Source organism: Dreissena polymorpha, chromosome 13, assembly GCF_020536995.1.
Source record: "Dreissena polymorpha isolate Duluth1 chromosome 13, UMN_Dpol_1.0, whole genome shotgun sequence".
Lineage (NCBI taxonomy): Eukaryota > Metazoa > Mollusca > Bivalvia > Myida > Dreissenidae > Dreissena > Dreissena polymorpha.
The window spans coordinates 64816170-64843491 of NC_068367.1; the positions used below are offsets into that span (position 1 = coordinate 64816170).

General features: G+C 34.0%; 2 protein-coding genes across 4 annotated transcripts; one reads left to right on the plus strand and one right to left on the minus strand.

Annotated features, from left to right (window-relative positions):
* LOC127855253 (GPI ethanolamine phosphate transferase 2-like) lies at nt 1-27322 on the plus strand. 2 transcript variants are annotated; one of them, XM_052390690.1, is made up of 12 exons: nt 1-426; nt 1789-1998; nt 2992-3180; nt 16049-16175; nt 17744-17959; nt 19750-19946; nt 20517-20777; nt 22949-23523; nt 23681-23875; nt 24609-24978; nt 25524-25684; nt 26751-27322. In XM_052390690.1, the coding sequence occupies exons 1-12, from the start codon at nt 97-99 to the stop codon at nt 26971-26973; spliced, it is 3054 nt and encodes a 1017-aa protein (XP_052246650.1). In that variant the 5' UTR covers nt 1-96; the 3' UTR covers nt 26974-27322. The 2 variants fall into 2 exon arrangements, with proteins under 2 accessions (XP_052246650.1, XP_052246651.1); XM_052390691.1 differs by lacking the exon at nt 1-426 and adding an exon at nt 521-607.
* Nucleotides 7241-13629, minus strand: LOC127855271 (E3 ubiquitin-protein ligase arc-1-like). Of its 2 annotated transcripts, XM_052390720.1 has the most exons (4): nt 13192-13601; nt 12956-13011; nt 10625-10664; nt 7241-9137 (listed from the first exon to the last, which is right to left on the minus strand). In XM_052390720.1, exons 1-4 carry the CDS (start codon nt 13524-13526, stop codon nt 8798-8800), a joined length of 771 nt encoding a protein of 256 aa, XP_052246680.1. In that variant the 5' UTR covers nt 13527-13601; the 3' UTR covers nt 7241-8797. The 2 variants fall into 2 exon arrangements, 1 of the variants encoding a protein (XP_052246680.1); XR_008037435.1 differs by lacking the exon at nt 7241-9137 and having other exon boundaries at nt 10646-10664; nt 12206-13011; nt 13192-13629.

Sequence of the window (27322 nt, forward strand, 5' to 3'; positions counted from 1 at the left end):
TTGTATTTGATGTAAGCGGGCCAATATTTTGTAAACAAATACTGCCAAACCATTCGAAATATTTAGTGCCGTTGCGTTTTGGTTTTAATTTTAAATATGAAAGACCTCTTTAACCGATATAAAATACACTGTATTGTCTGTTTATTGTTAATTGCTTATTTTATATTTCTGACCGGTTTCTTTCCTGTGAAATTAAGCGTGTCTACTAACAGTCAGCGAACAAATGGAACTTTTCATGGAAAACAAATTTCAATACCCAACGCTGTATATGACAAAGTTGTAATGGTCCTTATTGATGCTTTAAGAGCGGATTTCGTCTTCGATAATGATTATATGCCCTTTATTTCTGAGAAAGGCAGAGGTGGACAAAGTCGTAGATATATTGTGAAATCACATCCTCCCACCGTGACTCTACCAAGAATAAAGGTTTCTATTAATTTACGTTAATATTACCAAACATAATGATGTTACATTTAAATAAACAGAAAAACCTGCCTTGAAATGGAATTCTGGATTCTTCTTGGATTAGTGTCACTCTGTTGAACATGTTCGATTGAGTACTTACAATGTTGTTTTTTTTGCGGAATGCACAGCCCTCACTCAAAAGGTATCTTGGTTCAAATCCAGTCCAAAGTCCCAAATGATGTTTTGACTTTCAGATGCTTAGAAACAGAGCTGTTTACTGTAGAAATAAAGAGTTGTTAAGTTGCAATATCCATTTAACATGTCAATATGTTTATGATTAATATTTTCTTTGTAAGTTTTATCAAATGTTATATGGTGGACGAACCAGTTATCGAACACCTAAGAAATTACCTTAAATTATGTTAAAATTGAAACACTTAAAAGGACAAAAACATTTTGTTTTAACAAATGACTAACAGTTTAATCATTTAATAACTTATCTGTAAAGTTTTCCAGCAAATATCCTTCAATAATTCATAACAATGATTCCCTGGTTATTGTCACCTCTAGCAGACAAAACAAAATGGCATCAATGTAAACTTGACCTATTACCCGACACTTCATAAATACTACTCTAGCATATACAAAGTCACATGACTATCACGTGACCCGGACTTGGCGAAAAAATCTGCGCCTGCTGCAATCAAAATTGCAAACGGAAATATGCTTTTGGTGTGTAAATGCACGTTTTGATAAATGCATTCAAAAAGTAATAGCAAAAAACACATTAAACCGTGTAAATAACAATAAATGCATTTCTTTTACCTGTATTCGGCGCATTTGTTTCAAGCTAAGTAGGCCAGTAGGTCATGCACTTTATGTGCGACCATTTGTTTATTAATGTGACGTAATGCGCACTTTTGCGCATGTGCATACAGAATCAAAACAAAACGTCCGATAGTAGGTGCTGTTCGATAACAGGTACTTACACGATAAATTAAACAATACCTCAGTTTCTTAATTTAACGTAAATTGATGCTAAAATTCCGATTTTAATGGGTATAGGTCATATTCCCAAAATGTTTAAAAAAAGATGTAATTTAGTATCAAATCGTTAGAGCTAATTGTGTAGAGATTCAGCATTCATTTTGTGGAAAGTTTTGACTTATACAATTTCCAATGATAAACAATTCAAACACAATTTAAGTAAGAGCATCTTTAAGAAATTTTAACATAGGATAATACAAAGTTCACATGCATCACTTAATATTTAACTTAATAAGCTTAAAAATACACCTTACACATTAAACTTCAATGTACATAGATATGTATTTCATTAATCTAATTAAAGCATTTATGTTTTATAAAAATCAATCTTTTAAGGCCCTGACCTCCGGAAGTATTCCTGGCTTCGTAGACGTTGTATTGAACTTCGACTCTAGCAGCTTGTCAGAAGACAACATAATTACGCAAGGACTCAACCATGGCAGAAAGATTGTTTTCTATGGGGATGATACATGGATCAAGCTCTTTCCAGAGCATTTTATACGATCTGAGGGAACAACCTCTTTCTTTGTCACAGATTACACGGAGGTAAACAGGTGTATGAATTGATAGGATACTGTCATTTCTAAAGATGAGTTTTAGTTTAGGCGAAAACTTCATGACCTTATTGGAATCTTTTTTGGAGGATTTAGCCTATATTCTACTACAGCTATAAACAAGGCCTCGGTAAAGAAATAAGTTATCTACCAGTTTGAACCAATATATTATGAGGTAAAATTTAACAAGGTCTAGTGGACGATTGTTAAGTGTGTTTCTTGTCTAGAACCAGGGTATAGTGTCGCAAAAATAACTTAAGCTTGATGTACAGATAGAAAATATTAGCTATCAAAGTCAAAGTCTCTTCAGAGATATGATCATATGAGTTCTATTGCAGAGTTTCCTTTAAACTCAGGGATTGGAGATGAGCCAATATTTATGATGTTTATATTGATTGTGAGCAGTTTGATGTATATTTTTTTGTAATCCTAGACTGGTTGCAGATAACTGAAACTCTAGTCATAGCACCTATCTCAGGATACCACTTAGTCAACTACATGTACAGATGAACTAATATTTATGGCACTCAAAATCTCAATTTCACAATATAATACTTGTTCTCTTTAAATATATAGTTTTAGTGTTTAAAGTTATAAATATTTTTTTCTGTTAATTAACAGTTAGACATTCACTCCTGCACAACCATTAACAGAAATCTTGATCAAAATATAGAGTTATGGCCCTTTAAGTACATTTGTGTATATAAATTGCTCTCTTTAAGCCATAAAACATTTTAAATCCATAAGTGTTCAACCGCTCTTCACTTGATTTCATGATCATGTTTTGATGGCAAGTAGACAGCATTGTGACTCTTTATCTGGACAATGAGCTGTCATGACCAAAATATCTTGGCCAAATCAGCCCCAAAATATAAATTATTATCCTTAAATTACCTGTAATTTGCATATTTGCTTTGTTTCATGTTCATTTAGTCCAAAAGTTCTCCACATAGCTTCATTAAATTTAATTAAAAAATTTTGTTAGGTGGACAACAACGTAACTCGACACCTAGACATGGAGCTGTCACTGGATGACTGGGACATCATGGTGCTTCACTACCTGGGGTTGGATCACATCGGCCACACCGTGGGCCCCCACAGCTCCATAGTGCCACCCAAACTACTCGAGATGGACAGAGTAGTGGAGAAGATATATACCAGTCTGGAAGAAAAGGTGGTTTGTTGTTAGCTTTAATCAGGAGTCACAGTTTTTTCCACTTTGGTACATTTTTTCCACTTTCGTATGTTAAGTGTAAATTATAAATACCAGTAATGCCATTGAACAAATAGGCCATGAAACACTTAAATGAGTACTGTGTGCATGTTTTAATTGAAGGGACTCAATAACTGATTTTTGTTTTTTGAAAAATGTCATGAACTGTTTTAACTAACAAAGCACGAAAAAACAATAAAACATATTTGGAATAGTCTAATCAAAGCAAGATAAAACAGATACATTTTTCCCTAACTGGGATTAAAACCCTGGAACTTTTGATACAAAAACCAACTCACTACAACTGGACCATTAAGACTTTTGAAATTACTATTGTATTTTAAAGGCTCTGATACTAAGACATATCTTGAACAAATTATCCATGACAAGAGTTATAACGCTTCACTAATTTCCAATTTAATTGATGATTATATGAACAAACAGGTATACTTATTTTGTTTGCTTCCTTGAGCCCAACCTGCTAGTGATGAGCTTTTATGATTGCCTTTTGTCAGTAGTTTGCCATCCGTTATCTTTTGTCAGTCGTCAACATCTGCCTTGAAGACACCCTGGAGGCCACATTTATTGTCCCATCTTCATGAAACTTGGTCAGAACATTTGTGATAATGATGTTTTGGTGGATTTGAAAACTGGATCATGTAAGGTCAAAAACAAAGTCGCTAGATCAAATTAAAGAAAGAACTTTGGAACACTGTAGAGGCCTGATTTATTGCCAAATCTACATAAAACTTGTCCCAATGATTTTGGGATTCAGCTGATTTTGAAACTGGGTCACATGGCATCAGAAACTAGGTAAATAGATAAAATTAAAGATAAAACTTGCTAACACTCTAGATGCCACATTTATTGCACAATCTTTATGAAACTTGGTGAGGACATTTGCTTGGCCTAGTTTGAAACTGTCTTTGCAGGGGGAGACAAACTCACTGGTTAATCATTGTTTTTTTCCAGTAGACTAAGAGATGTCCTTCATTATTTTTCCAAGTTAAGATAATGTAAATAAACATATGTCTGTGTTGGAAATATTTTATTGAAATCTTTTCAATTATCCAAAGTATTACGGTCAAAATTATAGGCCTTTATTGAATTTTTAAAAAGATGTAATATCTATTTTAAAATTCAATATAGGCCTTTAATTTGTGTAAATAAAACTTTGAATAAATAACTTTATTGAACATTGTTTAATAAAGTAATTTATTCAAAGTTTTATTGACACAAATTTTTACACCAGATAAAACCATAATTAATCTATCTGCATTTCTTTTTTTTTCTTCATCCTCTCAAAGTCCTGTTATAAGTTAATAACTCAATAAGATAAAACAATATGTTTAGTTTATCATAGGAAGATAATCGGATGGTCATTTGTGTGCAATGTCATGTCTAATGTCATAATTGCCTTGTAAACACTCTTGAAGCCACATTATTGGCAAATCGTCTGGAATCTTGGACTATACATTTAAGTCTGTCTTTGTGATACATTGTACCTTGGCTGAGTTTTATACTAGAAAAAAACTAGATGAGTTTGTCAACTTGAAAATCTTGAGAATACTTAAGAAGTCAAATTTTTAGCACAATTGGACACAACATGCGTTTTGCATCGTCAATATTTGCCTTGTGAGCAATCTAGAAGCCACATGTAGCCCAATCTTCATGAAACTTGCTCTGAACATTTTCCCAATGATATCTCAGCCGATTTCAAAACTTGGCGATGTGAAATAAAAACTAGGTTGCTAGGTTAAAAAAAAAAAAATTCTTGTAAACAGAACATTTATCCTCATTATATCTCATCCAATACTGTTAGAGGGTCAACAACTAGGTCTACATGTATATGTTGAATTAATGGAAAAGCTTTTAAACACTATAATGGCTTATATTCATAAACTTTTGTCTGAATATTTGTTCTAATAATTTCTCCATTTAATGAGATATGATTCCAGTCTTTTGAAAACATTCCTACCATGAGGCTGGGCAGTTTCACTTATAAGGCTTTAGTAAAACCAAACGATGTGACTTGGAAAATGCAGAAATAGACAGTTGCCCTTGTATTTTCTTAAATCATTTTCCAAATTTTTTAAGAAAAAGCAAAGTGATGCAACTGCTTAAGAACAATTGTTGTTTACTGAAGTTTGCCTAGGTGAACTTTTTGTTGATTGTTAAGTTAAAGAATAATGCTAATTTGTTGTGTTTTTTGGTCAAAACATTGTCTGCATTTTTTTTATAAAGGTACATGCCATGACAAGATTATGTTCAGGTTTTGGATCTTGTAATGAATGATAATTAGGAAAATTTACAGATACTTATAATGATTTGAAATTAATAAGCAAACACTTTGAAAATATGCACAAACAAACAACAACATATGAAATTTTGATATGGGCAAGAGTACAGAATTTATAAGGTTGTATACAATTTGTAATCAAAAGTCATAAAGACCGAGTACTTATTTGGGGAATTTCCAACCCCAGCTTTTGGATTTTAGATGTTCCAAACTATTGGTTTAGCCAAAAAAGATGTGTTTCCTCTTACATCAAAAAAGCTTTCTTCAAATTTTATACTAACATGGGTCTTTGAACCATTTCATCACACCTGCATCACTTGACCTCATTTTGAGCTACTTTAGGACTAATTCAGAAGGTTAGCATTCTCGGTTAACCTATCAACATTCTTGGTTAACCTATCAACATTCTTGGTTAACCTATCAATATTCTTGGTTAACCTATCAACATTCTTGGTTAACCTATCAACATTCTTGGTTAACCTATCAACATTCTTGGTTAACCTATCAACATTCTTGGTTAACCTATCAACATTCTTGGTTAACCTATTAACATTCTTGGTTAACCTATCAACCATCTTGGTTAACCTATCAACATTATTGGTTAACCTATCAACCTTCTTGGTTAACCTATCAACATTATTGGTTAACCTATCAACATTCTTGGTTAACCTATCAACATTCTTGGTTAACCTATCAACATTCTTGGTTAACCTATCAACATTCTTGGTTAACCTATCAACATTCTAGTTAAACCCAAATGATGTTTGGCATAATCTGTATTGTGAACTTGTTTACAGGAAATGAGGTTGTTTTTCAGGAAGACTCTGTTTAATTGCAGTTGTAATTGTTTTTATGCCCCCTGATAGAATGATCGAGGGTATATTGCTTTTGGCCTGTCTGTCTGTCATTGTATGTGTGTGTCTGTGTGTCTGTCATAAAACTTTTACCTTGGTCATAACTTTTGCAATATTGAAGGTAGCAGCTTGATATTTGGCATCAAAGCAGCGCAGTTGGGGGTATTGTGTTGCACAAACACAACTCTTGTTTAAGTCTTTTGACAATTCTTTTACAAATAATGCAGATGTAATCATATTGGCTTAAATAATCTACTAACAATATGCAATACCATAGTTAGTGTCAAATGATATCTCATTACAATAACAGTAACTAAAATAAGCTATAAGTGTAAAATTTGCTTATTTACCATTTGAATGAATATCTTAAATACATTGAAAATATTCTTACACATATCAAGCTTTCAAAACCTCACGCAAATATTGATTATTTGCACAAGGCACACGTCTATGTCATTTGCTGAACTTACATTTATAAGAGAATATAGGCTGTAAGTGGAAAAAATCAGCAAGTGATCTGTAACTATGGCTCTTGAATGCACAATTTAATTTATTACATAATGTAATATTGTTTTGTTTATAAATGCAAAATCAAGAAATAACTTTTCATAAAAAATAAATAATTGTCCTTTCAGTTCAGTGGATTCAGTTTATTGTGTCTTAACAGATTCATGCTAAAGGACATGTTAAAAATAGAAGATTTTCATATCACATTACTAGTTTTGAAAGTCATATTGGTGAAGACTGTATTGAATTAACAGTTATTTCGAAACACACATATAAAGGGTGTTTTAAATTGTTGTAATTCTATTTTATACAAGGTCAAAGGTCAAGGTCAAAATTGGACACTGTAATGAAAGACACTGCATTTTCTTGTGAATTTATTTCATAACTGCACATATAATTAATTTATAACATCTGTTAAAATGTTGGTGAAACAATTAAAGATGTGACAAAATGCCCATGTTACTTAATGTTTGACAGCCTTGGAAGCTTTTATACACCATGGACATTGAATGTCACTCTTGAGTGACTGAGCCAATTACTGTGTTTTGTAAAACAAGTTAAAATTGTTCAGTAGTATCACCTGACATATGAGTATGAAGTGAATAGCATAAAGACTATTTCAATGTCAATGATAATATATGAAACTGCTACAAATTTGATGGAACATTGGTTTGGTCATTATAAGCAAATGTGAAATATTGATAACTCTGTCACATTTGGTGAGTTAGTCTGAGTCTTTATAAGATTCTATAGCGTTAATAAAGAAATTTAATGTAAACAACAAAATATAACAAAACTGATGAATATGAAGGGTATGTCAAAAGGGCTGCAACCTCCAAGTAGTCAAAATAACTTTGTATTCCTATTTATGGACTAAAGCCATCCTGAAATGCATAAGAATTTGGATTAGTTTGTTTGCTTGTTCTTGGATCTAAAATCCTAATATTGTTTTTTTCATTAAGCAGGGAATGTTGTTTTATGCTCACAGAGAGGCATATAGTTTCTGAATATCTGTCATTCTATCAGTCATTACACAATTTTAGGTTTCTGCTATCTAATTCAAGCAGTTTTCATTGGATCATCACCAAATTTACAGTAAAATGTTTCTTATCGTCAAAGTGAGGCTCACTGTATTAAATATCCAAAACTTTGGAGTTATGGCCCTTACTTAAATTTCTATTTTGTCGTCAGGATATCGTGAAAAGTAAAAGAGGTATCAACTTAGAGGTAAGTAGATCTAATTGAGTGGATGTTCAATGCAAAAGAACCATTACTTGTGTTACTCTATTTGTAGAGTTATTTCTATGCATTTACTTTTTATACATAAAATAAAAAAATAAAAACTTAAAACTTATTATTTATGTACATCTTATTAAAGAGACGTACCTTGCACAAGAACTTTAATTTTGACTCTTGAAATTTTTTAGCTATTACCTTTTGTCAATATTTGTATGATGGACATTTTTTTCTTGTTTTTTGGTTGTTGTGATGTTTCACAGTGAAAAAAAGATTTTTAATATTCAGAAAATTTGAAACAATATACAACCCTTTAACTCATGTTTAAAGTCGATTTTCATAACAGTTTTTAACAAACACAATCATGAACAATAAAATAAAAAATAGCACATATTAAAATTTAACTCATTCTTTCAAACAAAATAATAGTAGATTATATAGATATTAAAATGCTACTTGTTTCTCTTAAACTAAGAATTACTAATAATTTTACTATATTTTAACTCTCTATAAAAATTGATATGGAAAGACTGCTTTTTCATGGGATTTATATTTTTATTTTTATATTCTTTTATATTGTCATCCATTGTATATGAACTATTTCAAACAGTCGATATGCCTGTCAAACTGTTTTAAATGTATGTAATTTACATTTCAATCTGTATGAATCAACTATACAAATTCAGTTGGTGTTAAACACCACAATTTCATTATTGTCCACCATTGCAACAATCAGAATTCCTGTACGTGAACTGTAGTAGACAGATAGTGGTGCTCTCATACCATTTTCCTCAGTGAACACCTGTGCCAGTCTCTTTTTCCCATCCCTATCCACCTGGAGGATTTTATTGGAATAGCTTCCACATACCAGGACTTGTCCTGTGTCTGTCACAATGATGCCAGGTGTGAGTTCATATCTCCAATCATCGTATCTCCAATAAAAATCATGGTCAGTCAGTGTAGAGATCACTGTGCCATCTCTGGACAGTGTGACCAGCTGTTCCCTCCTTCCTTTGATTACATATAGGAGGTTTTTGTGTGACGTCACAAGAAGGGTTTTCCGTTACTAAAAATAGATTGGCCGTCAACTTCTCGATCGCGGCCTATTATATTGTATCAGAGTTAAGGTCGTCGGAAGACTTAATACTTTCAATTTCACAAAACAAAACTATTCTTTTTTAAGTAAGACTTTAATAAATGATATTTCAAAAATTATTAAACATATAAGAATTTTAATATTATTTTAAGTGGTGTGGATGCGATAGTGTTATTTTTCATCAGAGATTGAAATTTAGTGTAAGGGGTGAATTGAATCAGTCATAAAACAAAGCCCTTAAATAGCTCAATACATTTCAATCTTGAAATGTAGTTTTAATTTGCTTTTACATTGAATGAATTTTCGTTTCGTTTACATTGAATGAAAATATTAATAATTTAAGCATTCGAATTGAAAAAACACCTGCATATTTTGAAAATTGAACTGTCTTTGCATGTACATGTATATTGAAAACTCTTTTCTAGTGATAATGAGCGATACAAATCTAGCATTTTATGATACCATAAATCTACACATTTAATTTATTTTACGCAAGTATTTTATATCCGTATATAATGACCAAACGCGATTGCTTGTTTTCATGATGATGTTTCGAACACTGCTGCAGTAACGCACGATCTTAACACGTTATAGCAGAGTTTACATTTGCAGGTACCCGTTAAATACTAGTACGTTAATTGTGTAGCAGTAATTTTGTAAAATATTTTAAATCTATAGTTATTAAACACTTTATTGTTATGTTTAAACTGGCTAATATATATACTTAATAGTTCCTAGCTGATAATCCATTTCGGACTAATGTTGTTTTTTTTTATAAATATTTTCAAATATTTTATTAAAGCAACTGTTAAGTTTTTGACTTAATATGCTAAGAGATGACATGGAGGTATCATAAATTGTGTTTAATGACCAGACACATGTGGTTTATGCAGAGACCCCATACAGAGTCAAACAAGTATAGGTCCCTGGGTTTATTACACACTGTTAGTAATTGTCTGGACAGTATCCGATCATATCGAGATAATCGGTTTGTGATTAACAATGGGGCAATTAAACACTGGGTTAAAAATGCTGAAACAAAGAGTGTCAAAACCGGTGTGAACAATTAAATAAAAGCATTAACATTTATCAAAAGGATTTAGTTAATCTGTAAGAAGGAAAGTTTTTACAGACAAATAGGTTCAAATCAGTTTCTATATGTTGATTTCATAAATTCAATTAATTTGTTGTTTGTTTTTGTCCTTTTTGTGTTTGTTCATTGGATTCAATTTAATCTGGAAGAATTTCAAGTTCTGAGTATTTTTTGTTCTTCAAAAGGGTCGCGAATATGATTGTAACCTTATCATGATGCGGTTCATCACATGCAAACAATAGCAGAATGGCCGCAGTTTTGACGGCCAAAATTTGAGCATGCGCAAACGTGACGTCATTATCTGAATCCCCAAAACCTCCTATATCCTGTCTCCATCTGGACTCACTGCACAGGAGGCAACTGTTGTATTGAAAGCAGTGAAAATGAGATGTTGTATATGGAAACATGAAAGCATGTCATAAAATAAAAGAGAAGTTTGGTCATTTGGCAATAAAATGTGTTACAGTGGTATTTAATTAATATATTAAAATATTTGGACAAATGATCATCATTAACAGTGAAACTAATAATAAATTGTGTGGATTGAATACATCTGAAGTCTTATATTTGAAATTCATTTAAGAGAATATGATGTCAGACCAAATGGGGGCAACCAGGTCACATGAAGGTAAATGTGTTCAATCCCTTGATTCACATTTTAACACATTTGATTAAGCATTTCTAACAATAAGCTAAACAGGGAAGTCCTGGAAAACCTGAGTTGCTATTTATAAATCCACATGCAGAGACGCCTTGTTGAATGAGCGAGATATATAGAGGATAACAGGTTACTGCCTGATATTACAAAACGATCAGGCTGTCAACTATTTATCCCGCGCAAGAGGCGGAGGGATATTGTTTTGGCGTTGTCCGTCCGTCCGGCTGTCCATCCGTCCGTCCATCCGTCCGGCACTTTTGTGTCCGGAGCCATATCTTGGAAGTGCTTTGGCGGATTTCATTGAAACATTGTATGAATATATATATGCATAAGAGGATGATGCACGCCAAATGGCATTGTACACCATCTGTTAAAAATAGAGTTATGGCCCTTTGTATCTTGAAAAAATGCTTTTTACTATAGGCACTTTTGTGTCCGGAGCCATATCTTGGAAGTGCTTTGGCGGATTTCATTGAAACTTGGTATGAGTATATATATGCATAAGAGGATGATGCAGGCCAAATGGCATTGTATACCATCTGTTAAAAACAGAGTTATGGCCCTTTGTATCTTAAAAAAATGCTTTTTACTATAGGCACTTTTGTGTCCGGAGCCATATCTTGGAAGTGCTTAGGCGAATTTCATTGAAACTTGGTATAAGTATATATATGCATAAGAGGATAATGCACCCCAAATGGCATTGTACACCATTAGTTTAAAACAGAGTTATGGCCCTTTGTATCTTGAAAAAATGCTTTTTACTATAGGCACTTTTGTGTCCAGAGCCATATCTTCGAAGTGCTTTGGCGGATTTCATTGAAACTTGGTATGAGTATATATATGCATAAGAGGATGATGCAGGCCAAATGGCATTGTAAACCATCTCTTAAAAACAGAGTTATGGCCCTTTGTATCTTGAAAAAATGCTTTTTACCATAGGCACTTTTGTGTCAGGAGCCATATCTTAGAAGTGCTATGGCGGATTTCATTGAAACTTGGTATGAGTACATATCCCCCGCCAGAGGCGGAGGGATATTGTTTTGGTGTTGTCAGGCTGTCCGTCCGGCTGTCCGTCCGTCACTTTTGTGCCTGGAGCCATATCTTGGAAGTGCTTTGGCGTATTTCATTGAAACTTCGTATGAGTATATAATGCATAAGAGGATGATTCACGCCAAATGGCATTGTACACCATCTGTTAAAACCAGACTTATGGCCCTTTGTATCTTGAAAAAATGCTTTTTACTATAGGCACTTTTGTGTCCGGAGCCATATCTTGGAAGTGCTTTGGCGGATTTAATTTAAACTTGGTATGAGTATATATCCCCCGCCGTCTGGCTTCTGAATAGCACTTGTTTTGCTTTCAATGTCAGCTTCGTTGGGTGTTACTGATTTTGGACTGGAAAACAGGCTTGGCTTGAAGGTATCACTTGTTTGATTTTCAGGATCTTTTTTGCTGGATAATACGCGACATGCTTTAGGTTTTTTGTTTTTTTCTGTCTATATACTGTGTTTTCTTTGACGAGTATTTGTCCCAATCCTAAAATAGTTGACAGGAGTTGTTGGATGCTTGGATCAGGTGTAAAGCTCAGTGTTATATCATTCTTTACTGTCATTTCTTGTAAAACTGCTTTGGTCTTGACAGACAGGTCCAGGCATTTTCTATACGTAATTATTTGGATTGCTTCACTCTTGCCTTTTATATTCAGCCAATCTTCTTTAACAGATGTAATCTTTTTGATAGAAACATTGCAGTTTCCATTATCAGTTTGAATAGATGTCCTCAATTTAGCTAGTAGTGTGTCTAATTCCTTGATAGTTTTCCTCTCCATTTGATCCAAAGAATCATTGATTGCTTTTCGTAAAGCATTGATTTCTTCCATAATTGTATTGTGGGATTGTTCAAGAGACTTCAGACTTTCCTCAAAGTTGTCTTTCTTCAGATTCAACTGTCCATGTAAAGTATCAAGAGTCGCTGACAACTGCTTGAACTCACCTTTCTGGTGCAGGTCTTTCACTTTATCAGCTATCAGTACAACATGGCTGCATTTCCTGCAAAGAAAGCCCCCTTTGAACGCTTTTAGTGTTTATAAGACATTAGCAACTTAAATCTTTCTTTTGTTCAATAATTAAAAAAGAGTGTACTTTTAATTGTTATCCCTATTTTTAAACTTGGTAAACTCAGTACAAGAAATGATAAATTAAGTAACTGTAACTTAGTAAAGTGCTTACCTATGATTGTACATATCACAGACAGTGCACATCAGCTCACTGTGGTCCTCACAGAATATTTCCAATTTCCTGTCCTTGTGCACCTGACATTGCTCCAAAACATCAAATGTTGAATTGGTAACAGGCCACTTGCTGATTTTTTTCTTGTCTAAAGTGGCATGCTTCTGGTAAAGAAAGTTATGGTACTCCAAACATTTTCCACAGTAAACCTTGGAGCAATCCTCACAGTAAAATTCAGCCTCTGTGGTTTTGTCATTTCCCTGACAAGTGAAACAAAGAAAGTCAAAGAACAAATCTGATCCTGTATGAATGGAACTCTCAAAATTGGAAGCCATTTTAGTTTTAATAGTTACTTTCACTCTTGTGCATGTGGATAAGATGAAATTCTAATTTTTGAACCAGTGTCACCTGACATTCACTCACATGATTATTAGATTGGTATATGGGACAATTTGTCAGTATCTAATCTCCAAATTGAATGAACTGATAGATAAGTATACAAAACTCGATTTAATTGATAATTTTGCTTATCACATATCAAAGTTATGAAGGGTATGGATATTGATGTGTCAGAATTCTTTAAAAGTGTGTTCATAAAAAAATTTAAATACTTATATTGCTTTGTAATGCAAAAACACTTCAAACAAGTCATGTCATCCCAAATGTAATGCTTCTCATATCAAATTGTTTTAAGCTATCATTTTGATTTTTTTGCCAGTATATTAATCTAAAATAAATATTTAGATAATTAAAATATACTGGTTTTAAGACATGGACATATATGTAGATATTGTTATTAGAACTTAGTATTTTAAGTTATGTGGATTTGTTGCTGACCCTAATGTAATTCAGGGTTATAGATAAATAACTATTATGGACTTATATGAAAAATACCCAATCTGCACATCACCTTATGTATCAACAGGTTTTTTTCTCCACTTTTTGGGAAGAAAGCCCATGGCTTTGGAATTGGGAATTTTATCGGCATTTTCATGAAATTGGTAAAATAAATTCATTAGCCTTTTTATTCCAAACGAAAAGTCCACTGATTAGGGAAATACTAAATTTGATATAACTCTTTATAATAATTCAAGTTAAAAGAACAAAATCATATAATACTTTGTTATATGTAATTGAATAAAAATTGAGATAAAATATGCATTAGACACTTCATTCAAAAAAAATAAAAATTTTTTTTTTTTTTTTGGAAATTGGGCATTTTTCACCACATTTTGGGAAAAAAGTATACTTTTAGGGATTGGGAACATAGCCAAATTAAAAATATAAAGCTATAAAAAATATAAGTATAAAATATAAAATATAAATATAAAGCTATAAAATTGGGCCAAAAAAAAACCCCTGATCAATAAATAATTATTTCCACCTAATATAAAAAGACTTTTGATAATGGATTAAGTTCTAATATTTCACCTTTAGCCTAGATGACAAAATAATTTGCTTGAGCATTCTCAAACAATAGTAAACCTATGTATCCTATGTATCCGAAAATGTGCATAACAAGCAAACAAGTTTTAAGTGATTATTAAACTAAAGAAGATGATGTTAAATTCAGATGTGTTTTATATAATTTTAATTACTTACCTCTGAGTTTGACTGGATAGCTCAATTCATACAGAACAAGACTGTCAATCAAAGTTTTGTCTCAAAATTTGTCTCCCAATAATATCTCGTTCATTATGAAACTGGATCTTTAGAGGTCAAAAATAAGTTCTTTAGGTCAAGTTAAACAAAGTGCTAGTTTACACTCTACAGACCACATTCTTTCCCAATCAGTAATGAAACTTTGTCTTAATATTTGTCCCCTGATATTCCTGAATAGTTTGAAAGTAGGTCACGTGGGTTATCAAACTAAGTTTGTAGGTTTAATTAAAGGACAAGCTTATGACCATTTAAGAGACCTTATTTATTGCCCATTCCTCATGCAACATGTTCAGATAAATTTTCCCAATGAGTTTGAAACTGGATCATGTGGAATCAAACACTAGGTTTCTAGGTCAAATAAAGAAACAAAATTTGAACACTACATGGGCTACTTAAATTGCCCAATTATCTTAAAACTTAAGCAAAACATTTGTTTCTTTTATATTTCAACTGAGTTTAAAACTTGTTTATGTGAGGTCACTATATCAAAATAATGAAAACGATTGTGAACACTTTAGATTGCACATTAAATGCTAAGTCCTCATGAAACTTGGTCAGAATATTTTAGCAAAATTATATCTCGTCCAAGTTTGTAACTTTGTCTTGTAAGTTTCATAAACTACGTCACTGGAATGAATTAACTAAAAAGCTTTTGAACGCTGTTTCGGCCAAATTTTTCCCAATATTAAAAATTTGGTCATAAAATTGGTTCGAATGATTTTTATGCAGAGTAAGACATGATTCTTTTCTTTAAAAAAAACACAGCTACCATGTGGCGGGACAGTTTTCTTATCTGGATATCATAAAACCATTTGACCACTCAAAAAATCACATTTGTAACTAATTCAACATAATACATGGTAAGAATATTCAAACTATGGTGTTATTATGATATTTGGATTGAGTAAACAATGCTTGTGGCTTGTTTAAAACATGGCTGCCAGGGGTTGGAGCCGTTTTAATATGAAACCTAATGAACACGTCCTGCTCAGAACAGTAATTTCCTTGGGATTCTCAAGTGAGCGCATAAGGACCTTTTGCACTCCTGTTGTTGTTTTTTTACTTGAAAAGAATTTGTGTTTGAACATCATATTTTTAAGCTGAAGACAACTTCATTATCACTTAGTTCAAACTTGACAACTTGCCTCCAATATGCCAGTTTACACAAGTAACAATTCACTATTTGTTCCCCAAGGGAGAACGCTTCCTGATGCTGGTGTGTGGTGACCACGGGATGTCTGACCAGGGAAGTCATGGTGGAGCATCAGACAGAGAGGTCTTGGTCCCAGCGGTGTTCCTCAGTCCACAGTATAAGAAACATGGTACCACTTTGCTTGATTATCAGCAGGAGGTGTTGTCCTCCATATTAGATTGTTTTTTTTTGAGGCAGCTGACTGTTTGAAAAGTTTCCTTAATTCATATTTCTGTTTATTACATTGTTTACGCTTAAAATAACTACACATTACTAGTTAGTTGGAGCAAAATGGGATAACTACACATTACTAGTTAGTTAGAGCAAAATGGGTATGAACCATATTGTATTGAAAACCCAACACTTAATAATTTTAAGATTATGGATGCAAGTTATGCTTTTTATTCCTCGTCAAAGGCGGAGGAATATAGCATTGGCGTTGTCTGTCAGTCTGTCAATCAGTCCATCCGTCTGTCGCAAAACTTTTAGGTATATATCCCAGAAACTATATAAGATATTTACATGAAATTTCATAGGTATATAGATATTAATGAGGAACAGTGCCATGCACAAGAACAATAACCCTATACTTTCTTTAATTAGAGTTATTGCCCTTTGTTTTTTATCTGCTGTAACTTTTCAGGGCTATATCTCAGGTACCATGCAAACCTTCAACATTAAACTTCATGAATGTATTGATATGAATGAGGAGAAATGCTATGCTTAATAACCATAAACCTTCACTTTCTTAAATAAGAGTAATTGCCCTTTATTGTTTTTGTATGATGGAACTTTTCAGGGCTATATCCCAGATACTATACAATATTTCAACATAAAACTTCATGGGTTTGTTGAAATCAATGGGAAGGAGTGCCATGCACAAGAACCATAAACCTACACTTTCTTAACTAATAGTAATTGCCCTTATTAGTTATTGTTGTTTTGGTATGATGTAACTTTTCAATGCTATCTCGCAGATACGATTTCAACATTAAACTTCATGGGTGTATAGATATCAATTAGGAGAATTGCAATGCCTAAAAACAATTACCCTACACTTAATAATTTTTTATGATTATTCAGTATATCAAGGGATTTGCACCCATCTATAAACACAATTTATTTTGCAGGGGATAGCAATTTTCGACAGTCAACAAATGTGCTTGTTTTTCCTGTCGTTAAGAGGGAAATAATTGACATGCGTAACAGTTTTTTTTGTTGGTTCCAGAATAAATACATTAAAATAGACTGGTCATCAATGATTCCAGACTCATTTTTTTATTATTTGAGATCCTGATGATATAATTCCTGTAAAATCATGGTGGAATAATAAAATGAACGAGAATTTGTTCATTTCAGTACATTGTATAGAAGGGTTATGGTTCTAAAGCATAGGATTTCTCCTCATTAATATCAATACATTTATGAAGTTTCATGTTGAAGGTTTGCATGGTATCTGAGATATAGCCCTGAAAAGTTACAGCAGATAAAAAACAAAGGGCAATATGTGTTTTCTGGTGAAATAGATAGTTTTCATCCTCCCTCATTTACAAAAAACAATACATTATTTCTCTGATCACTCATGAATTGAAATCTTCAAAAACCAACAAATATATGCTATAAAATTCACAAGACTTTTATTGCTGTTAAATTATCTTTTAAGAAGCATGTATTTATTTACATGGATCTTTCCTTCAGTTGATACCTGGAGTCCTCACCACTCGCTACTGCAGATAGATCTGGCCCCAACTCTGTCAGTGCTGATGAGCCTTCCACTGCCCACAAATAACCTTGGACAGGTCATACTAGGGGCTGTAGATGGGCTGTCAGTCAGCCAGAAGCTAGACACTTTGTATCTGAACTGCCAACAGATTCATGGACTCCTGCTGTCCAGTGTTGCAGACATTGCTCATGGTACATGCAAGTTGAAATGAGCCTGGCATGTTTAATGCATGTGCACAAAAGTGTCATCCCAGATTATCTTAGCAGTCTGCACAGACTTATCTGAGACTTTTAGCAGTTATTGTGGATTTCCTTTAAAGGAAGTATTTTCTTAGCAAGACTCCACTTAAAGGGGCCTTTTCACAGATTTTGGCATTTTTTTAACTTATTCATTAAATGCTTTATATTGATAAATGTAAACATTGGATCATAAAAGCTCCAGTAAAAAATCAAGAAAAAAATTAAAAAAAGGAAAAGAACATTGCCCGGAGCAGGTTTCGAACCAGTGACCCCTGGAGTCCTGCCAGAGTCCTGAAGTAAAAACGCTTTAGCCTACTGAGCTATTCCGCCGAATACACATTCTTGACGTATTTTATACCTTATATAAGCAATCTTCGTAGTTTCACAAAATTTAACGACAAAAACAGAACTTTCCAAATTATTCAATCGTTTCGCGTTGCAACGCTTTATAATTTTTAGGTTTTAAAATCGTCAAAAGATGCATATAATGGCTATATTAGAGCATGGTTAATGTTCAGTATTACTGTTTCCTCACAAATATCATAACTAAAACGAAAACTTACGAATCTGATACAACTTTTTTCAATTTTGTCAATTTACCAAAGCGTGAAAAGATCCCTTTAAGGCTGAAAGTGTTGTCTGTGTCCGCTGACTGCACAGGCTAATTTTGGTCAACACTTTATGCACACGCATTTTTTCCGTTTTTTTAAGAGTGATGCTAAAATCTTTTTCTCTTAAAGTTTGTATTTGTTGAAAGCTCATTGTTACAAAATAGTGTGTTTTATTATCCCCCCCCCCCCATAGGCGGAGGGATATTGTTTTGGTGTTGTCTGTCCCTCCTTCTGTCCATCCTTCCGTCGGTCCTTCCGTCTGTCCTTCCGTCCCTCCTACCGTCCGTCTGTCCTTCCGTCTGTCCTTCCGTCCGTCCGTCTGTCCGGCACTTTTGTGTCCGGAGACATATCTTGGAAGTGCTTTGGCAGATTTCATTAAAACTTGGTATGAATATATATATGGATAAGAGGATGATTCACGCCAAATGGCATTGTACACCATCGAATAATAACAGAGTTATGGCCCTTTGTATTTTGAAAAAATGCTTTTTGTGTGTGTCCGGAGCCATATCTCGTGTCCAGAAGTATAATGGCGGGGGATATCAATTCAACAAATTTGCTTGTTAATTGAACGGTATGTCTTGGGATAGTTCTAAAGCACTACATATTCTAATTGCAAGCTGCATTGTATAGCTTATCCATATTGAAGGTGAATGTCTTATGCTCTGCACCACAGCATCATCACTGTTTTGATTTTTATGCCCCTGGATCGATAGATCGGGGGTAAATTGTTTTTGGCCTGTCTTTCTATCTGTCTGTCATTGCGTCATTCTGTCATTCTGTTACCAAAACTTTAACCTTACAGTAAAGTTTTGCAACAACTTTTGAAATATTGAACATAGCAACTTGATATTTGGCATGCATGTGTATCTCATGGAGCCGCACATTTTGAGTGATGAAAGGTCAAGGTCATCCTTCAAGGTCAAAGGTCAACAAAAAAAAGCGGCGCATTAGGGGGCATTGTGTTTCTGACAAACACATCTCTTGTTTAATTTATACTTGCTATCTTTGATACTATGACGGGACTTATATGGTTTTGTCACAATAACTTCAATTTTGAAGTGTTATCTTCTAAACGAAAAAATCTTCAATAAAAATCTTTGTCATATTTCCTGGCCATATTTCTTGCAGAACCGTCATATGAATTGGCAGCATATGCCATGGAGCTTCACAGATCCTATCTGATGGATAGCACTGGCAAACAAGCAGTGGAAGATGTCTTCAGAAGCTATGAGTTGGCAATGGACGAAATGTCAAGTAGAATAGCCCGTTCTTTGACCACATATGACCTCTACAGCATGTCTTTGGCAATAATTCTTCTCACTCTGGTTTGTTTTTTGTGTTTTCATCCCCCGCCATAGACGGAGGGAAATTGTTTTGGCGTTGTCCGTCCGTCCTTCCTTCTGTCCGTCTTTCCATCCATCTGGAACCATATCTTGGAAGTGCTTTGGCGGATTTCATTGAAACTTAGTATGAGTATATATATTGATAAGAGGATCATGCACCCCAAATGGCATTGTACACCATCTGTTAAAAACGGAGTAATGGCCCTTTGTATCTCGAAAAGAATGCTTTTTGTGTGTGTCCGGAGCCATATCTTGGAAGTGCTTTGGCGGATTTCATTGAAACTTGGTATGAGTATACATATATGGATAAGAGGATGATGCATGCCAAATGGCATTGTACACCATCTGTTTATAACGGAGATATGGCCCTTTGTATCTTGAAAAAATGCTTTTTGGAGTGTCAAATATATAACACTTTTGTGGCCAGAAGCATATTAGCGAGGGATATCAATTCAATGAATTTGATTGTTTTTTCTGTTTTTATCTTCAGTTGTTGATTTTTTATGATCCACTTGGCTCTATTCAGCATTTAATTTGATTTATTTCTTACAGTGTTTACTGACTACCAGTATGACTTCTCAGCAAGGATGGTGGGTGGAAAAATCAATGCCTGCCATTGGTTGCCTGGCGCTGTCAATCATCCTGATACTAGGTCACATGATGGCCTGCACCAGCCAATCATTTTACAGTACTCTGTTGTGTGGTTGGAGCCTTAAGTTACTCAGTCTCCAGTGTTTGCTGTTGTCAGCTGTTGGCTTGCTAGTCACTGATCTTTGGTCACATAAGGCTAAATTTATCACCAACTTGAAACAGGTGAAATATTTTAATAACTAGTTTTTAAATATGATATAATTATTTATTTGGCTGGATATGTTCAATGCTATCTATTTATCTCAACAAAGAATCTTCAGGATGAATGGATTTTTATTCCCCCCCTTCGAAAAAGATAGAGATTTCTTGATATATAGACTTAATTAGCTGAGCTAAGAGGGGGTATATTGTTTTGCACATGTCGGTCGGTCCGTCTGTCAGTCGGTCCGTCCACCGAATGGTTTCCGGATGATAACTCAAGAACGCTTACGCCTAGGATCATGAAACTTCATAGGTACATTGATCATGACTTGCAGATGACCTCTATAGATTTTCCGGTCACTAGGTCAAAGGTCAAGGTCACGGTGACCCGACACAGAAAAATGGTTTCCGGATGATAACTCAAGAACGCTTACGCCTAGGATAATGAAACTTCATAGGTACATTGATCATGACTGGCAGATGACCTCTATTAATTTTCAGGTCACTAGGTCAACGGTCAAGGTCACTGTGACTCGAACCAGTAAAATGGTTTCCGGATGATAACTCTAGAACGCTTACACCTAGCTTGGATCATGAAACTTCATAGGTACATTGATCATGACTCGCAGATGACCCCTATTGATTTTCAGGTCACTCGGTCAAAGGTCAAGGTCACGGAGACTCGAAACAGTAAAATGGTTTCCGGGTGATAACTTAAGAATGCTTAGGCCTAGGATCATTAAACTTCATAGGTACATTGATCGTGACTGGCAGATGACCCCTATTGATTTTCAGGTCACTAGGTCAAAGGTCAAGGTCACAGTGACTCGAAACAGTAAAATGGTTTCGGGATGAAAACTCAAGAATGCTTAGGCTGAGGAAACTTCATAGGTACATTGATCATGACTGGCAGATGACCCCTATTGTTTTTCAGGTCAAATGTCAAGGTCACAGTGACTCAAAACAGTAAAATGGTTTCCTGTTGATAACTCAAGAACGCTTAGGCCTAGGATCATGAAACTTCATAGGTACATTGATCATGACTGGCAGATGACCCCTAATGATTTTCAGGACAATAGGTCAAAGGTCAAGGTAACAAGGACTTGAAACAGTAAAATGGTTTCTGGATGATAACTAGAGAATGCTTAGGCCTAGGATCATGAAACTTCATAGGTACATTGATCATGACTGGCAGGTGACCCCAATTGATTTTCAGGTCACTAGGTCAAAGGTCAAGGTCACAGTGACCTGAAGCAGTAAAATGGTTTCTAACGTATTCACACAATGGCTGCCTCTACAACTGACAGCCCATATGGGGGGCATGCGTGTTTTACAAATAGCCCTTGTTTACTTTGAAATAAATGTTGGTCACTATGTCTAAATAGATATGGTGTCCGCCTAGCGACTGAAAGGTTACAGGTACAATCTCTGCTGTTTGAGCATTCTTTAGATCTCACCTATAGACACCAAGTACTGTTTCCATCAAGAAAACGGATTTGAAAGCTTTGTAATAGGCAAAAAGCTTTTAATGCAATCAAGCTAAAAAATATGTGTAAACTAAAACTAACTTTCAGTCAATAAGACAACACATTTTTGTTTAAGATTTGTTCTATCCCACTCAAATTTCATCAAAACGTTTTTTAGCATTATAATTAGACCATGAGCAATATAAGCAAAGTTGCACAGAATTTGTGAACTTATGGTCCTTAGTGTTGCAAAAATTGCTACTCGACTTGTGCGGTCACGGGAAATGAAATATCTACTATATGCTTTCAGCTGTTTCTTCTCTCCATGGCCTACTGTTTTTATCAGATTTTCATTGAAGTGGATGCAATTGGAAAAAATGTACAAAATGTAAAAAATCTTAGCTGATACTGATGGCCTAGAAAGCTACAATGTTACTGAAATTGATTTATGTGCGAGCTAGGCTGTTATTGCTATCTGATATTTACATGTATGGGTATGGAGGAAAGCTTTCATCAGACGTCGGCAGACTTGATGTATTTAAGACTGCTTTTTTACTGAGATGTGTCAAGCCATTTTTTGAATAGCAAACACAATTGTGATCGGATTTCCTTTAGTTAAAGATGAATGTAATCAAATATCATCAATTCTTTGATTCCTAGGACAGCATTTGTCTTGTTAATGTTTTGCTTGTCTTAAGAATACTTTCTGTTTGTGCTCTTTTTTAGTGGACACCAAAAGGACTTCTAGAATGTTTTCTTTTCATTGGAACATTTGCACACAGTCTCAGTTTTGGAGCAAGTAGTTTTGTTGAAGAAGAGCATCAAACCTGGTATCACCTGACTATAACCTTCTTACTGCTGAGCCTGGTGACTAAAATTCAAGGTCATTTAAAAAAGCTATTCATTGAAGAGGGAGAGAACAAAAGCACTAGATACCATGAACAAGATCATCTGAATTGTGATGGAACTGAACAAAAAAGTGCAACAGAACAAAGAACCAGTAGTTTACAACAAATTAATGCATACCAAAATGGTGTAACTAAAAGAGAACATATGCACAGAAGTTCAAATGAAATTAATTTTAATGAACAAAATCAAGACAGCAAGGAATCAAATTATATGAGCAAAGATCAACAAAATGATATTCTATTCCCTAGAAAAAGGTCTTGGAAACATTTGTTGCCATGGAAACCGTGTGTTGCTATAGCAATAGTGATTTTGTTAGGCAGGTTGCTAAGGATGGTAAACCAAACAGGAAACAAGTGGCTGGATACCCCAGATCTTGGGGACTGGTTGTTAAGGTAAGCTTTTAAAACATATTTCCTATTCAATTACTACCATTAAGACCCGAAGATAAATAATTATGTTTATGAATGTGCTACTTTATACATAATGTTGGTATTGTTAATTACTAATTACACAAACTTATGATTTATAATATTTATTTATTTATTTCAGACCAGAAAATAAACTAGTTCTCTCATACATTGTGATAGTCTCCTATGCTGTGATATTAGTCACCATGGTGATAGATTTAGGGATCACTACAGAGACTGTGGCTTTCACTGCAGGGCTAGGACTTACCTATTTGTATCGTTTAAACTCCCATGAGATTCTGCCTTTGTTCTTTGAAAGTGGTGAACAGCATCAAAAGTAAGCGATGTGCATTAAAAAATAATTGTTTTGGAAGAGAGCGTGCTGTTAACTCATCCAATATAGTTTAGTTATGCACAAGGACTTTATTTAATATGTATTGCAGGGAAAATTTAGAATAATGATTTTTATGCCACCAAAGGAGGGCATATAGTGATCGGACCGTCCGTTCCTCTGTCTGTCTGACTCCGTCACACTTTGCGTTTAGGTTTCTGCGTTTAGGTTTCGAAAAATGCTCATGACTTCTATGTCCCTTCAGATAGCAACTAGATATTTAGCATGCATGTGTATCTCATGGAGCTGCACATTTTGAGTGGTGAAAGGTCATGGTCAAGGTCATCCTTCAAGGTCAAAGGTAAAAAAAAACAAATCCAAGGAAAGTAATAAGCTTTAAAGGGAGATAATTATCTGTACTTGCCAAATGATAAAAAACAATTAATAAATCAAAGCGGCGCAGTAGGGGGCATTGTGTTTCTGACAAACACATCTCTTGTTTATCAAATGTTTTCTGCCCTAAACAAAAGGTTTTAATAAGTTATAACTTAAGAATTGTTTACAACGGTGTAAAGCACTTAATTGTTAAAAGAACTAAACACATGAGAGCCAAACATCAGATTGCATGAATTTAAGGAATTTCCTCAAGTGTTTCCAGTATTCCTAATATTGTTAGTTATATTAAGTTTAAGTTAAAACCTACTGACCGTTAATACAATGTTCCTCGTTTATTTTTCAGTTTGTATGGCACCTTAGAAGCACGTGGTGTCTATGCAGTAATCCTGATGACGAATCTCATTGCCCTGACAAAATGGCTGAAAAACATGTTTAGAAGTAGATTTGAAAATGGCGGCCAGACTAAGTCAGAAAGTTTAGAAATATTGATCAAAAGCAAACAATTGTACATAACTCATGCTATTAGAATTCTCAAGATTTCTTGGGTCTTGCTAATGTTGTTGCTTTTGCGAACACATAACACGGTACTTGTTGCTATGGTGATTGTACAAGAGCAGTTGTTAGGGAAACTGTTGGTCAAAGAAATGCGCCTGCCAGTACGGGGATTAGCTCTTCTGTGTTGGTGGATGGGTCAGACTGTTTTCTTTCAACAGGTATGTTGAACTGTATCTTAATGTATAAGATTTCTTCTTCTTGAAAGTCCAAAAGGTATATCAGTGTTTGTGAACATTATCAGTTTGTGTTTACATCATCAGTATGTTTGTACATTAATTAATAAATATGTATGTATGTACATCATCAGTACGTGTGTACATAGTCCATTCATTCTGTCAACCTACACTGTATGAATTTATCATGTTTAATAAAAACGACTAAACAGTTTTGATTTTGGAATTAAAGTACGGGTACTTGTCATTTAAATAGTATAAAATATTCAATAGGAACATATTTTTTACACTTTTTTCTTAGTCAGGAGTGTTTGTACTTTGCTTGTTTAAATATAGTTCATACTGTCCTGTTTAAATACATTATTTTTTTTGTCATTTTGCCAGACTATGAGGGAGTCCTTTAATTAAATATAAGTTCGTATTATTTCTGCATCCCCCTGTTATTGAATATCCAGTGTCCATGACATTTCTATTTTAAACATGTTTTTAGCCAGTCTCAAGTTATATATTTGAAATGTTTCTGTTTCCAGGGTAACTCCAACAGCCTGTCCACAGTGGATGTGTCTGCTGGGTATGTTGGTCTCCAGGACTACCAGGCACACTGGGTCGGCATTTTGCTGTTCTTTGCAACATATGCTGGGCCCATATTTTGGCTGATGACGCTGGTGCAATATGTACTTGAAACAGAGAGGTGAGATCCAAATTTACATAAAGGTCTTAAAAAAGAAATATACTAAAAAAAGGTTATAAAATTCTTATGGAAATTGTTGTATTTTCTTAGACTCATTGTTTAAAAATATCCCCAAATCTTTGTTACTTACAAAATGACTCCTAATTTTTCCGATATTGTGTCATGAATATACTATGCATGTATTACTGAATTGATAAGTTAACATCTTATATTTTAAGCTGGAGTTCTTAATTAAAGAAAGAGATTACGAAAGTTCCCTTATAATAATACATTAGGCCTATAGTTATATCATTCAGAATTAAACCTCAATGCAGACATGCCATTTTTTATTTTGAATTGGAAATACATTTATGTGATGAACTAATTCTTGGGTAAAGAAGCTGGTTTGAATCTTGGCAAGGTGTGTCACACACTAGAAAACCCCAGTCAAATCTGGAAAAATACGTGTAACCTCTCTAGAGACCACGTTTTTGACTTGATATTAATGAAGCTTGGTCAGAATGTTAATCTTGACAAGATCCAGGCTGATTAAGAATGTTGGTTACTGACCCAAAAACTAGGTCACCAGGTTAGTTACTAGTAAAACCCATTATACAAGCCAAATGTATGATTCAATTCTGGTAAAAGTTTGTCACAATAATTGTGATAATTCATGAAAATGCTTGTCTTGACAATATCAAAGCAGAGTGTGAATCTGGATTTTGTGGGTGCAAAAACAAGATCACCAGGAGAAATCTTAGAAATTTTAGATGCAACATTTATGACTCAATTTTGATAAACTTGTTCAGAATGTCCAAAAAGGAAGGCAACATGTCAGATCTAATTAGATCTTTTGTAGAGGCCCCATAAATGATTTAATCCTGATAAAACTTGGCCAGAATGTTTACAATGCCTATGGCATGTTTGAAACTTGGTCAAGTGAGGTCAAAAACTTTGTCACCAGTTCGCGTCTTCAACAATTTGTGTACCTTGAACTAAGGTGAGCACTTCAGGAAAAAAATGACCCTCTTGTAATTAAGATTCATAGAAAAAAATCATCTTATTTTTATATGTATTTTACTTCCAGTTTTTACAAGGAACACACCGTACCAGTCAGTAGATCACCAATGCTGGACTGTACCCAAACATTGCTTACGGAACGTCTGTTTACGCTTCTATGGTATACTTTAATTGTGACATCACAGCGTTACCATTTGTTCGTTTGGACGGTGTTTTCACCAAAGCTTTTGTATGAAGGAATGCTAACCTTTGTATTTTTCGTGTTTGCCATGGTTACAGCTAGGTTTTAGTATTTAATATTTTAGTAAGTGCAAACAATGCTATTGTTTATTATATTTTCAAGTCGAACTTTAAAGCTTTACTTTATTTTCGAAGTGATTTCATTTATCAAAATTATTTTTGTATTTAAAATGTTAACAAAAAATAAACCGTATTTATTTATCTATTTAAGCATGTTCATGTTTTTGTGTGTAGGACCGTTATTTCCAACTAGTGATTATTCTTTGTTTAACATTTGCTCGCTGTATACGCATACGTATTCATCATTTTTATATAATGATATAGAAAATCATTAATGAGGTGAAAACCGCATTCATATCGGTAACTTGTCTCAGATACTGGCCTTAAGTAAAAGAATAT

Coding starts and splice junctions, on each gene's coding strand:
- LOC127855253 (XM_052390690.1), top strand. CDS start 97: ATGAAAGACCTCTTTAACCGATATAAAATACACTGTATTGTCTGTTTA. Junction 20,778..22,948: donor TTATCACCAACTTGAAACAG/GTGAAATATTTT, acceptor GCTCTTTTTTAG/TGGACACCAAAAGGACTTCT. Junction 25,685..26,750: donor TATGTACTTGAAACAGAGAG/GTGAGATCCAAA, acceptor TTTTACTTCCAG/TTTTTACAAGGAACACACCG.
- LOC127855271 (XM_052390720.1), bottom strand. CDS start 13,526: ATGGCTTCCAATTTTGAGAGTTCCATTCATACAGGATCAGATTTGTTC. Junction 13,012..13,191: donor TGTGATATGTACAATCATAG/GTAAGCACTTTA, acceptor CTTTCTTTGCAG/GAAATGCAGCCATGTTGTAC. Junction 10,665..12,955: donor GAAAGACCTGCACCAGAAAG/GTGAGTTCAAGC, acceptor TCAATACAACAG/TTGCCTCCTGTGCAGTGAGT.